This window comes from Alligator sinensis, unplaced genomic scaffold (assembly GCF_000455745.1).
Source record: "Alligator sinensis unplaced genomic scaffold, ASM45574v1 scaffold611_2, whole genome shotgun sequence".
NCBI lineage: Eukaryota > Metazoa > Chordata > Crocodylia > Alligatoridae > Alligator > Alligator sinensis.
This window is the reverse complement of record NW_005841869.1, coordinates 1,404,585-1,417,160: the sequence shown is the minus strand read 5'-3', so window position 1 is coordinate 1,417,160 and position 12,576 is coordinate 1,404,585. Positions and strand designations below refer to the sequence as shown.

General features: G+C 52.2%; 1 protein-coding gene across 4 annotated transcripts in view; it reads right to left on the bottom strand.

Annotated features, from left to right (window-relative positions):
* GSN (gelsolin) overlaps window positions 1-12,576 on the bottom strand; it is a 37,006-nt gene that overhangs the window by 1,871 nt on the left and 22,559 nt on the right. For all 4 annotated transcript variants that reach the window (XM_025193953.1, XM_006016887.2, XM_006016886.3 and 1 more), the window contains exons 3-15: window positions 11,431-11,585; window positions 9,972-10,133; window positions 9,320-9,469; window positions 8,823-8,912; window positions 8,248-8,380; window positions 7,572-7,660; window positions 6,110-6,325; window positions 5,336-5,469; window positions 4,430-4,520; window positions 2,947-3,117; window positions 1,786-1,960; window positions 746-870; window positions 103-180 (exon numbers count right to left, since the gene is read on the bottom strand). In XM_025193953.1, the coding sequence (XP_025049738.1) occupies window positions 103-180; window positions 746-870; window positions 1,786-1,960; window positions 2,947-3,117; window positions 4,430-4,520; window positions 5,336-5,469; window positions 6,110-6,325; window positions 7,572-7,660; window positions 8,248-8,380; window positions 8,823-8,912; window positions 9,320-9,469; window positions 9,972-10,133; window positions 11,431-11,585 (1,769 nt within the window). The remainder of the gene's footprint in view (window positions 1-102; window positions 181-745; window positions 871-1,785; window positions 1,961-2,946; window positions 3,118-4,429; window positions 4,521-5,335; window positions 5,470-6,109; window positions 6,326-7,571; window positions 7,661-8,247; window positions 8,381-8,822; window positions 8,913-9,319; window positions 9,470-9,971; window positions 10,134-11,430; window positions 11,586-12,576) is intronic.

Sequence of the window (12,576 nt, the reverse complement as noted above, 5' to 3'; positions counted from 1 at the left end):
GCCAAATTGATCCTGTGGTATCAAAGCTTTTCCATAACTGTGGATCTCTTCTCTACATAGCACGTCTTTGCTTCCTTCCTAGTTAAATTAACTCAATGGTACCTGGTCCCATGTGTCAAGGATCATGACATCATCTACAGCAAGGTCATCCTGGGTCAGCTCCCCAGGAACCTCTTCAATCTGAAAAGAATTATGTTTGAGGGGGGGAAAAAAGAATTAAATCACATACTCAAGAGAAAACTTGTGTTATTCTGAGCCATGCTTGCATTGTTTTTTCCCTGCCAGCAGTTACCAGCTTAGGAATGTAATGCATTCACTGCAAGGCGAAGAGGTGCTTGAATAGCTCCTGAGCACACAACACGTCCATCCACCCTAGTCTTTGCCAAACAGACAAATTCCATCACAGTTTACCCAGGAAATGCATGTGCTCACAATTCCTCCCACTTGGAGTGCATCCAAGTTAGTCAGTGGAGCCTGAATGCTAACCCCAGCTAAAGGACCCTAGCTTAACACCATGGCAAATTGCTATAGTGGCAACAGGGCTACGGATTTTGCAGCTGTCTTTGCAGGGAAGCACTGCTGACACCACTTTGGGGGAAACCAAGTGCATTAACTGGGAAGCAGTACTGTAACCAGACTGGTGGAGGTGCAGCTTGGGCCAAGGATTGGAGGACCGTCTCCAGACCTAGTAGCCAGATGTGTAAATCATTGAGAACAGCCTCCAGTTAGACCCCAAAACACTCACAATAAAACGTCCACTCTTGTTTGAGCAAGCAAAGAGGCGAGGGGGGTTAGCATCCATCTTCTTGTCCTTCAGCCGTGGGGAGGTGCGATAAACTGCCTTTCCACCCAGTGCTTCCCAAAAGCTATCTGCAAGAGAGAGTGGGATGAGGATGCTCCTCCTGCCCGCACCACGTCCACCCATCACTGCTTGAGGGGATTCGCCATGTCAGGATCTGAGAGCCACCAGTGTGGGCATCCATCTCACACCCATACAGTTGCCATACGAGTGTATCAAAGGTGTCTGGAGGAGCCATTCCATGCCTCAGCAATGCACCCCACTGTGCACAAACCTGCCCCTGGAGCAGCCACTATGAATCTCCTTATCCAGAATAATTGGGGCATCCCAGGTATGCACCTTGCTGCCTGAGACCTGCCATTCTGACCAGACTGAGACAGCAGAGTACATCTCCACCAGGTAGCACATCAGAGGGAACTAAAGCATGTAGCAATGAAGCTAAGGCCGACTGCAGACTCACAGAGGAAGCCAAGATCCTGGAAGGGGGAGGGTAATGCCAGGGAATAAAAATGTAACCTCACTAAACTCATCCAGGCCAGAGCAGATGCAGCCACCAGTTCATGCTTGCACCTTGTTTGACCATGACCCACTGTGCAGGAAGACAGCCCCATGGCATTATTGCTAAGTGATGAAGAGAGTGGACATTACTGGCACCAGGGAACAGCCCTGCCAAAGATCAGGGATGGACGCACGAGGATGGAGGGAATCAACACAGAATCCCCTGGCTCCTTAAAGGGAAAAGAATTTGCATTGGGAGCTAATGGGTCCTTATTGCTATCTCTTAACTTTAACACCACAGCTAGGTGCCTGGGCTCTCCTATTACCTGTTCAAGTACAGGGTCTAGTGGGGATGACTGCGTCAGAGAAGGGACCTTGTTTCCCTAGATGATTTGGCTTCCAGCAGTGAAGCCAAAGTAAACACCCCTGGGCCAACTATAAGACGGGCAAGGAGTTGCAGCCAGAAGGTCAAGTCGTGTCTTCCTCACCTGGCTCGCTGCCCTCAGCAACTTGTACAGGGCGAGCTCCCAGGACCTTCAGCAGCTCTTGAGCTCCAGACTTCTCAGTGGCGCTGGCCCCTTGGCCCACCCAGAGGTAAGCAGCGGAGGGAGTTTTTAGGACAAAGGCATCATTGGAATTCAGCTCACTGGCAACAGGATCCAGCTGAAAATCAAAACAGATTAGCAAAGAGGTCCATAATTTGGACGGTGCCAGTTCCTGAAGAGCCACCATCAGCACTGGTGACTCTGTCTTTCCTGCTGCAGTGAATCGGCTTGTACCGACCACCATACAAGTGTCAGCGGCTAAAGCAGAGAGAGCACGCTTGCAAGTTGCAGCTAATTTTGCTGAAGCTAAAAGATAATCCACACCACCATGCTAGGGTGAAGGAGACTGGTGTCCTGCGCATATTTGACTCATTTGAAAAATTGAGTCGGGGAGTTAACTAATAACAAGAAGAGTAAAGAAGTGGTTTGTACATCTGATTGACATGTATGTGTCTGATACAGGGCTGTGATCCTACCAGATCTCAGCATCCTCAATAGTAGGATGTTTAAGAAAGATGGGAGACCTCCAAGCTCATCAATCAGCACCAAACCAGCACTCTAGATGGGGCTAGAAAGCTACTGAGAAGAACAGCTTCTCTCACCGTCCGCGGCTCAATTGCTTTTTCTTTTTTTATATACGAACGTGGATATTAACTTGTGTCCTGGCAGAAGCTCTATTTCAGGATCAGGTGCTTGTCACTTCATCCTCAGCTGGCGAGTCGCATTGTTATGCGCTGTTAGCAAAGGGCTGCGTTCTGCCCCAGAGACTGGCCATTTGATATAGTGAGGATGAAACAATCCCTCTGCCTCTTGTGAAAAGCCCTTCAAACAGTATTGGATGGTAGCGGTAAACTTAAGGGAACATGTTGGTTATTGCTATTTACCCATGGGAAAAGGGGAAGCTCACGGTATCTTATCTAGACTGCAAAAAGTTTCATAGATACATAGAGGTTTGGGTCAGACGGGACCTTGGATGTTTGTTTCAGTTCAGGGCAAATCCTGCCCAAAGGTTAACCTGGCATTATTTCTGCTCCAAGAGGGAACGCACGTTCCCGGCCTGCCCGTAAACCCCACATTTGGCTGGCTGGCTTCTCCATCACATACCTCCACCGCTCGGGTAGCTCCAGAGGTGCTCGAGCGGACCTGGAACAGACGTGTATTTGCAGGTGCCGTCTGGCCTCCGTCCCTGGAGGTCCCACCCTTGTAGACAATCAAAGGCTTCCTACCGAACATGCTCATGAGATGAGGTGGCTCTTTCCCCTGCACCACTCGTTTCTGTAAGAAGCAAGCCCAAAGTCAGCGCCACACTCAAGACTGCCATAACAGGGCCCCCACAAAAGCAGCGGTACTCTGCTAGAAACAGCAACGACTATTGTAAGGGAAATCAGAGGCCTTCAAGCTAACCAGCCGAACAGCCACCTCATCATCACTCATCCCGGCCAGCTCAGTTTAAGGGAGAGCAGTCCATCGAGGCAGAAGCTACAAGCCACGGTAATTACAGTGTCCCTAGTCACGCTTCAGACATCTGTAAAGCCAGCTTCTCGCATAGCAACAGGAGCGCACGCTACCAGGAATCGTTAACAGGGAGCGCAGCTGCCGAGTGCTGACTCACTGATTCCCACTTCTCCTTGGCTCGGCACAAAGCCTCCCCAAAAAGCTCTTCCGCTGCAGCCCCTGCCCTGCTGGACACCGTGGCTGGGCTCTGGCACCGGATAAACACATTCGGTAGCAAACCTGAGCCAGGCCCTGTTGCCGCGCAATACCATACGCCACTCATGTGATACTCAGAGGAGGATGCTGAATCCTCCCGTGGTGCTAGCCCTGGGATGGATTTCAGACCCACATCTGCTTTTGTTGCATAATAGCTATGCATCACGTGCTCCGAGGAGTTACAATCTTGGTCTTCTAAAAACCACACTTCTCAAATGACCTTTCCACTCCCTCCCCTTACCCGCTCGGGGCTTTAGCCCCTGGGGTGGGCGGAGGAGAAAGCAGCCTTCCTACCCCAGTGCTGTCTGCACTGACATTTGTAGGTCTTGCATAGTGCTTAGATCATAAAGTGATATGTGCTTTAAAAAGGCCAAACATGGAGATAAGAGGAAGAAACGTAAAGGGGAGAGAGAGAGACAGAGAAGCAGAGAGTTAAACCCAACTTGCTGCAGTCAGCAGCCCTTCTGGATAGGTCGCCACCCCCGCATGGTCCCTTCTGGAAACAGTGGACGATGCGTCTGCTGCTCGACCACTTCTCCATCGTGCATTGGCTCACTGGTGGCAGAAGCCGTCTCCTCACCCCTATGCTGTTCTCCTCTCACTTGGATGTTAAATAAAGCAAAGTGGGGAAAAAATAGATGTCTGAGCTGACTCTGGGGGTTTGCATTTAGGTCATCAGCACCACTCCCTATGCTAAGCTGAGCTAAATATATTCAAAGTGTTTCCTCTCCTTTCTGCCAGGAAGCAGCGTCAGCTCTCCACACTTCGCTCCAACCATCAGGGCACAGAGTTCATTAGTGCCTGTGAATTAGCAAGGTGTGAAGGAAGCCATCGTGCCTGCACGCGCCCTACTTTCGGCTGCCGTGGTTTCAGTTACCTGCACTGGGGTGCCTCCCAGTTCCTCGTCCAGCTGCACAGTGAGGAAGGCAGAGGTGGCGATTTCATCCTGGGAGGAGTTTGCACCTTGCCTGGGGAGGGGGGAAAAAAAAAGCACAGCATATCTAAGAGCCTTGTCCTGGGGTCTCAGCACCATCCCCAAAGCAGCTGTTAACCAGCTCGCTCAGCACTTGGTGACCACGAATACTGTGCTGGGCACGGGGGAGCAGGGCGCCTGAGCAGGGATCTCTGTGCATCTCGATTCCCAGGTCACCCCGTCCCCAGGGTAGCTGATTTAACAACACACTTGCTTCAGCTCCCACACTGAAATAACTAGCTTAACAGTTCACCTATACTCCTCAAAAAGGCACATACGCCACAAAAAACCACCCTCCTTCCCTTGCTGAGGCTATTGCTTTCTCCTGGCTCCCAAGGAGCCTGTTGGGAAGGAGGCCTCCGCGGAGCTGCTTGAACTGAGCCTTGCACAGAAAACAGGCCTGGGAAATCTTGTGACGACAAGCCTCCCACTGAACGAGCGAGCAGCAGGAAGAAGGCAGCGTGCAAAAAGCCAATCCTATGGTTCGCCAAGGAGGTGGAGCCCACAAAAAAAAAGAGCTTGAGCTTCAGCCAAAGGGAAGTGTAACCACTGTGTCCAACACAACCAGGCATGGTCACCTTCTGCACTGACCCTTTCTTGCCTTGCTGTTAACCCCCCTGCTATTTTTCGTGCTGGCATGCTGTTGGCCGGGGCAGGCTCTCTAGGGGGGAACCCACCGCCCCGAGGTTTTAGGTCATCAGCACCACTGCTGACCTCCTGTGCGAGCGGACGCTGCTTCTCCTGCAGCTGCAATACAGGATCTTTGCCTTTCCAGCTTCTCAAGGCCTTCAGCACCAGAAAAGCTCTTACCAAGTGTAGATGATCTGTCCCTGCTTGCCTCCGTGCCTGTAGTCATACAAGATAATGTAGCTGTCTCCGCCGTAAAACTGGCCGTAGCTCGAGGGATCCACGGCCACTTTAGCAGAGCCTTCTATTCTCCAGATCTACAAAAGCATTGGGGGCGCAGAAATGTCCCAACTCAGTGAAACAGGAATAAATAAATGCCACATAATAAACAGTGCTGTTTTCAGTAGCTCCTTCCCGGGTTCAGCTTCCCACCAGCCACGGCCCTGCAGCACCACCTGCCGGGGAGAGACGAGAACAGACCGCAACGCCTCCCACCACGGCCCGACTCGCACAGGACCTTTGCCGTCACATCCATAACCCTCCTGTCCTCAGCCCAAAACGGTGGCTGAATTCAGCAAAAGCCTCAGAGCCACTTGGGCACATGCGAGTGCTCCTGGGCAGGTGGGTGCTTTGCTGGCTTGGAGGTTTCACAGTTCCCCCAGACGAAGGCAGGAGCTGTCTCAGCTTTGCCATGCTGCCAAAGGAGAAAGCCTGGGCCAGGAGCTCGTTTTGGTTTGCATTTGAAGATGGGGAGCAGAGAGAAGGGGACATCGGCCCTTAGCCCTTCTGGACCAAACTCCACCCTGGCTTCGGAGCACAAGCTCACAACGCCAGGGGCACATCTTGCAGCCACTGTCCCTCCTCTCATACCAAGCATCAGGCAATGGAAGAAGCAAGGAGGGGACTGGCCTACAGTGGGGCTGATGCCTCTATGTTTCCTCTCCGCTGCTCCTTTACCTGCTTGTTGCCAGAGCCGTCGTCTTCCATGCCATGCTGGGCAGCCATAGGCTTGGAGGGGTGCAGCGGTGCAGCATCAAAAGGCACCTTATCGATGTTGGCAATGTGGCTGGAGACATAGGCCACCCCCAGCCCCTCCGTCTGGTCCTTGTCCCGCCAGTTCTTGAAGAACTGCTTGAACAAAGGTGTTTCGCCTTCCTCGGGCAGGACTTGGATCTGAAACGAGGGAAGTGGCCTATTAGGGGGACTCTTGCCCTAGGCTTGGCAGGGCTGTGGTTCCAGCTGCTCTCCACCACGTCACTGGTGGATGTGGGGCCAAAAGAGGGGGAAAAAAAATCCCTGGAGCCCCTCCACTGAGGTTGTACCACCCAACCACAAGAAGTGGTATTGCAGACAACAGAGAAACGTGAAGTTGCAAACATGCACTTAGTCAAGCTGTCCCTGGAGGGTGTGGGGGACTCGCAGGCTCCGCAATGACAGCTTTGGCAATCTGTGTCTCCACATGCTCTTCTCTGCCCAGTCCTATCATGAGCATCCTACAGTCGCGCAGTACCAGCTCCATGACCACAGCCTGGGAAGCATCAGCTGCTCTCAGCCAGTACGTGCACTCAACCCTGGAAATGTCTAAACCACTACAATAAACACAGGCCCTAACAGCACGTTCTAGGATTGTTCCTGGAACAAAGCACTCTGAAAGCCAAACAGTTTAGACAATTCCAGCAAACACAGAAAAATCAGTTGCTTGTGATCATAATAATAAAAAACCCTTGTAAGAAGTCACTTATTAGGAGATCATATTAAGCACTGCTCTTCAGTCTACCCAAAGAAACCACAATTTCCTTCCCCCAAAAATCTCTCTCCAGCTTCCTGGGGCCTGCACAGAGGCTATTTAACACCTGGGAGATCCATTAGCTCCACGTGATACACCTGGAAAGGGTGTGGCAAACTGAGGGAGGAAGTTGCTTAAAATGGAAAACACCAACCTGCCTGAAAATGCTTGTGCATGGTGGGGGGAATGGGTTGGAGAACACAGGGGGAGCAGATTAGCCCCTCTAACTGGCCTAGGGGTCGGACAGGATTCAGAGAGCAGGAGTCTGAAGATCCTTTGAGAATGAGACAGAGATTGCAGGGACTGAAACTGCCAAGCCTAGCAAAGGTAGCACGGCCCTAGGGATAGTTCTCGGAGTCTCCCTGATGGAAAGCCTCCGAGAGAGAAGAATAATAAGCCTGCAGGGAGTGATTGCAAGGACTCAAATGGCAGCATTGTGCTAAGACAGGTAGGATTGCAGAGATCTATGTCCGAGGGCAGTTCAACAGAAGAGGAGCTGTCTGAAAGCCCAGGAGGGATGCTCTGTGACCAGGAGACAGTGCTCTGGGGTCAGTGCTCCTCGTCTGGGAGACATCAAGTTTGAGAGCTGGGCAGAAGGCACGGCACCCCGGTGCCCCTGCCATTGCCCCATACCTGGGTGTGTTTGGGATACTGCATCTTCTCAATGAACTCCGTGGCAGTTCTCAGAGCGGCCTTCTTTTCTTCAGAGTTGGCCTTCTTGCCTTTCATGCAAACAAAGAGCAGAGGTCACAGAGGGGGGCAAAAAAACCTTATCTGCTTTGTACCCAGAAGCAAAACTCTTCTCTCCACACCCCACGTTAAACCCCTTCTGTTGCAAGAGGGATCAGTCTTTCTAGGTAACACTCAGCTTGGCAGTGATGCCAAGGAGCGGAGGATAACTCTCTGCTCTGAATGCACTAAGAGATGGTCCAGTGGCACAATGCAAGCATCACACCGTGGCAAGCTGCCTCCTCCCCGTCCCATTCCCACCTAACTCGGTAGTGGTTCACAGTCGGCCCAAAGGACCGAGACGAGCTATGCACGGAGCTCGATAGGCCGCCAGAGGGCAGGAACCTCACGGGCGAGATGCTCTCTGCCTGCAGTTGCCAAGAGAAAGAGACTGTAGGCAAGAGCATCTGCCCTGGCCCTGGGGCATCAGGATGGCACAGAGGGAGAGAGGAGATGCTCATAGCTAATGAACTCCAGCATCAGAGGCATTTCTGGACCCATTAGTACTACCCCCTAATTACTGGAAGCAGGGACCGTGCATGCCTGACTGTCTTTATGGCCCACTCCCCCCACACAGTACCTTTCCACACAAAGATTTTCCCATCACTGCCATGGTCCAGGATGAAGCAGTCATCTGAGATCAGCGCAGCCTGGGAGAAGGGGTTCTCAGCTGCCACCAGGGAGACCACCATGTTCCCTGCCCCATTGGTTACCTGTGAAAATGCAGTGCAGCAACAATTCAGAGACGTCTTTTGGGGAGCTGGAGGGCTGCTCCCTTCCATGCTACATGCACCAGTTAGGGGCATAATGGGGACTCATGGCTCACGGTCCTTTTAAACGTGGCCTTCCTAATACAGCAACGGTGTGAGACTCAGGGCACGCCTACTGTAAGGGTTTCAGCAACGCCCTCCCCCAGGAAGGAAGGCAGGAGGGCCTGAAAAGGGCAAGCCTGGAGCGTGGGGGATTAGAAGTGACATCTCTAAGTGAGGGTCTTGTAAACGCCGGCTGCCAAAACCACATCGGAGGCTTGTGAGTGTGAGTCAGGCCTCCTCCTTCCAGCTCCAGCTCCAGCTCCAGCTCCAGCTGTTGCACTTCCCAGCAGACACTCCGCCCTTTAGGAGGCTCCTCTGCCTGGGTCCAGCTGTTTCTTGTTACCTTGTACAGCTTAGCCAGCTTTCTATTGGCGGCATCAGTCTGTTGCTCATCGGCAACTCCCTCTGGCAGGCCAGGCTTTGGTCCCAGAACCTGAGAGAGAGGAAAACAACGCTGCTAGTTAATCCAAGAGGGCTTCTGCGCCACAGATGCTCCAACCGCAAAGAGCAAACAAGGGAAACTTCTAGGTCAACGACATCAAAAATGACACGTTCTGATCCCTAAACTCTCTGGTTCGTGTCCTTTGCATAAGAGAGCTGTTGGTTGAAATAATCCTAGTCCTGTGCCATTGGGCAGCCCCTTCCATCGGAGTATCTCCAAGCCATTTGGCCACAGTGTTACCACGGGGTGGCAGAGAAATGGATGGGGAAACCGAGGCACAGAAGGGACTTGCCCAAGGCCACACAGTGAGTCAGTGGCACACTCAGAAACGGAGTCCACGCAATCTGCATGCACAGACAGAGCTCTGCTCAGCACCAGAGCGAGCACGCGAGAGTCACCTCCAGCATTTGCTCCCGTTCCGACCCTTCATCCATGACGTAGACCTTGGCACGGCCGTGCCGCTCGTTATCCCGGATTCCCTTGGCCACTACCGTGGCCTTCAAGCGCTCCTGGCGGTTGCTTTGGGAGCCGCACCATTGGTGGATGTCCTGCAAGGCACAGACAGAAGCACGGTGTTTCAGAGACTCCTGGGCTATGAACCCAGGGTTTTCTCATGGGGTTGAATCCTTTCACTCTAACCTGCTAAGGAGACTGGGCTGCTGGTGTGAAAGGAGGAGGTGGAGCAGCCCTAGTCCTCAGGAGGTGAAAGCATGGTATGACTGATGGGAGGCAAATGAGAGCAGAGCACTAGGGCTTTAAGGAGGTGGCTACCATCCAGCAGGGAAGGGGCAGCCTTGGAGCCTGGTTGGGAAGCAGGGATCGAGTGCCCTGCACCACTCTTCACACCAGGACAATGCAGCTCGCTTCCCAACTCACCATCAGCAGAGCTGAAAGGTCAGCTGCAGGCTGTGAGACCGCTGGTGACCAAGAGAGTGCTTTGCCTCTGCTTCTCCATTAAGTTCATGGCTCTCCCCTTAAAGGAGAGCAGAACATCACCCCCTCTCCCCACTCCCGGCTTGTCAACTGTGCAGGCTTTAGCTGCAGACTCACAGCGCCCAGGTCAAGGATGAAGCAGTCTCCTTTGTTGAAGCTGTTCCAGGTCACGGGGACCTCGGTAGCTCGGGGTTCTTGTTTGCCTTTACCCTGCAGCAGCCTCTGGACAGTCACTTCATTGGGAACCACGTGCTTGAAGCCAGAAGCCACCCCGCCAGCCTGAAAGAATGAAAGATAAGGGCAGTTCACACACTTGCAATCTTGCTCTGAAAGGGACTGAGGGTGGGTGGGTCTGTCAAGAGTTGAGGACATCTAACAGCCAAGAGGGCAAGCTTGTTCCTGTCCCCGCTGTGCCTTCGCAGATCGTGGTATCTATCATCATGACATTTCCTATTCCAACTACTATTTGCTCAGGAAAACTGGTGCAAAGGAGTCTGCAACACAGCTGAGATTTGTGGCTATAAGCATCTGCCGGAGGAAACGGAGGATGTTTCCTCTATTCTAGCTTTCTGCCTGCCCTGCATGCACCTGGGCGACGTGCCTACTTCCAGTTAGGCCAACCTCACCATTCGCTCTCATTTCTGCTACAGACAGTGCCCCTAGTTTGAGGCAGAATTGAGAATAGGACTCAAGCCTTTTCACCACTTAACCCTTTCCGGTAGTCCCTAAAACACAATACCTCCTTTTGCACAGCCTATTTTGGACAACTGCTTATCACATACCCTTTCACTCTGTACAAATACAAGAGAGGATTTATTTGCTGGTCCCTAACATTTTCACTGTACTTCACCAAGGGGAGGTTTAAAACTCTTTCAGCAAGGATACATCCTCTGAATTAAGATCCAGATTGAGCAGAAAATGAGACGATTCAGGCAAGTTAGACGATAGGCCAGTTTAGCCAGTCCTCTAAATTAAAATGAATGGAAAACCCTAGGACCACGAATAAGCCAAATTGGAAAATGGAAGGAAAATCCCTGACGTGGAAAAAAAGCAGACACTTGGCAAGAGTTTTGGCATGAAGTTGCCAATCCATGGCTAACATGGACAGCTATGTCCCACTTGCTTTCCATGCTGGGGAAGAAGGGCTGCCTAGTGCTGCTCCTCCACCTGGATGCTGGATGCTGAGGGACCTGAGACAGGAGGCGGGGGAGACACAAAAATGGAGATACTGTTGGGTGATGGGGAGAGAGACGTTAACTCCAATTTCTAATTCAAAGTGATCTGCTGATGTCTCGGGACACTTTCCTCCTCCTCACCCTGTCAAAGAAAAATAAACCCCTGCTTCTTAAAACTGCCGGGAGCCTTCCTTCCAGCGTACTGACTCCAGCCTGGGCATTCTCACCGGGAGTTACAGCTCCCTGCCCTGCCAGCGTCGGCTCATCGAAAACATCTGGGGAGGAATTTATTCCTAGCCGCTGACAAGAATGCAAGTCTCCCTTCTCTCCCCAGGCACAGGCTGGGACCCCTTACAAGGCAGATCCAGCCCTGCCAAGCGGGCGGTCCGGCAATGACGTACTTTGTACTTGATGCCGGATTTGAAGTATCCCAGGAAAGTCGAGGACTCGTGCCCTTGCACTTCCCGGTGCTGGATAGCCTTCCCCTGCAGATGTTCGTCCATCTGGACGGTGAAGATGGCAGCTGCACCGCGCTCATCTTGGGAACTGGCATCCCCTAGAAGTCAAAGGAAGACAAAGTCAAAGGAAGAGCCTCGGCCGACCTGTTCACCTGGGCACAGGCTCTCAGAAAGAACCAGAGGGCTGGTGACCACCTTCTAGGAAGGCCTCTACTGCCGGGTGTTTAATTATAATTAGATAAGGCACCTAGTGACTTTCTTTCCCACCTCTCATTTTCGTATAGTAAAAAGCCAGGGTGGGACTGGCCTCAGTCTCACCAGGAGTTATAAAATCACGTGGACCTACCGCACTAGTGCCACAGCAGCTTGCCCCCCGGGTCTGTCAGGAACCCTGGGTAGTCTCTGGCATGGTTTGATATCGCTAGGCCACAGATCTAACAGTGCACAGTACCGAAACCTCACTGATCCTCCATGTTCGCAGCACCCCAGCGTTGCGGGGCAAGGGAAGGGCCATGCTGTGCTACCGTAGGCTGGTGAAGCACGCGAACGGATCGCTATTTGTGTGACAGGCACCACGGTAATCTACTCTTCAACCGCAAACACATGCACGCCATCGATCCAAGAGGATCACTGCACACTTCCATCTTTCCGAGGCAGATAAATCCACCACTGCATCATTTGCTAAGGCTGGGTCTCTAACCAAGGTCCTGTCTGCTCTGTGTGGACATTAAAATCCCATGACTCTTTGCAAAGCAGCAGAGATTTGCTCTACAGCCTTGCCCCAGTTTTTCCCTTTTCTCAATTAAGAAGCAGGGCTACCTTCCAGCCCAGAGGTCCTGCCTGCAGGAGTGCAGCCTGCAGACAGATTTGGAAATCCTTTGGAATCAAAAGCCCTACAAGGACACAGGTATGTGACCCCTAGGATGCCAGTTTTGCCTTCTATGTGCTTGTCAGTAGAAAAGCTATGTAACAGCCCTGGACTAATGAGAAAAAATACAGTTCCTGCTATCCTACCAGTGCGGCTGAATGAATCGCAGAGCTGTTTGCTGTAGGGAAGTGTCAGCTGCAGACACACCCGGCAGTACTTAC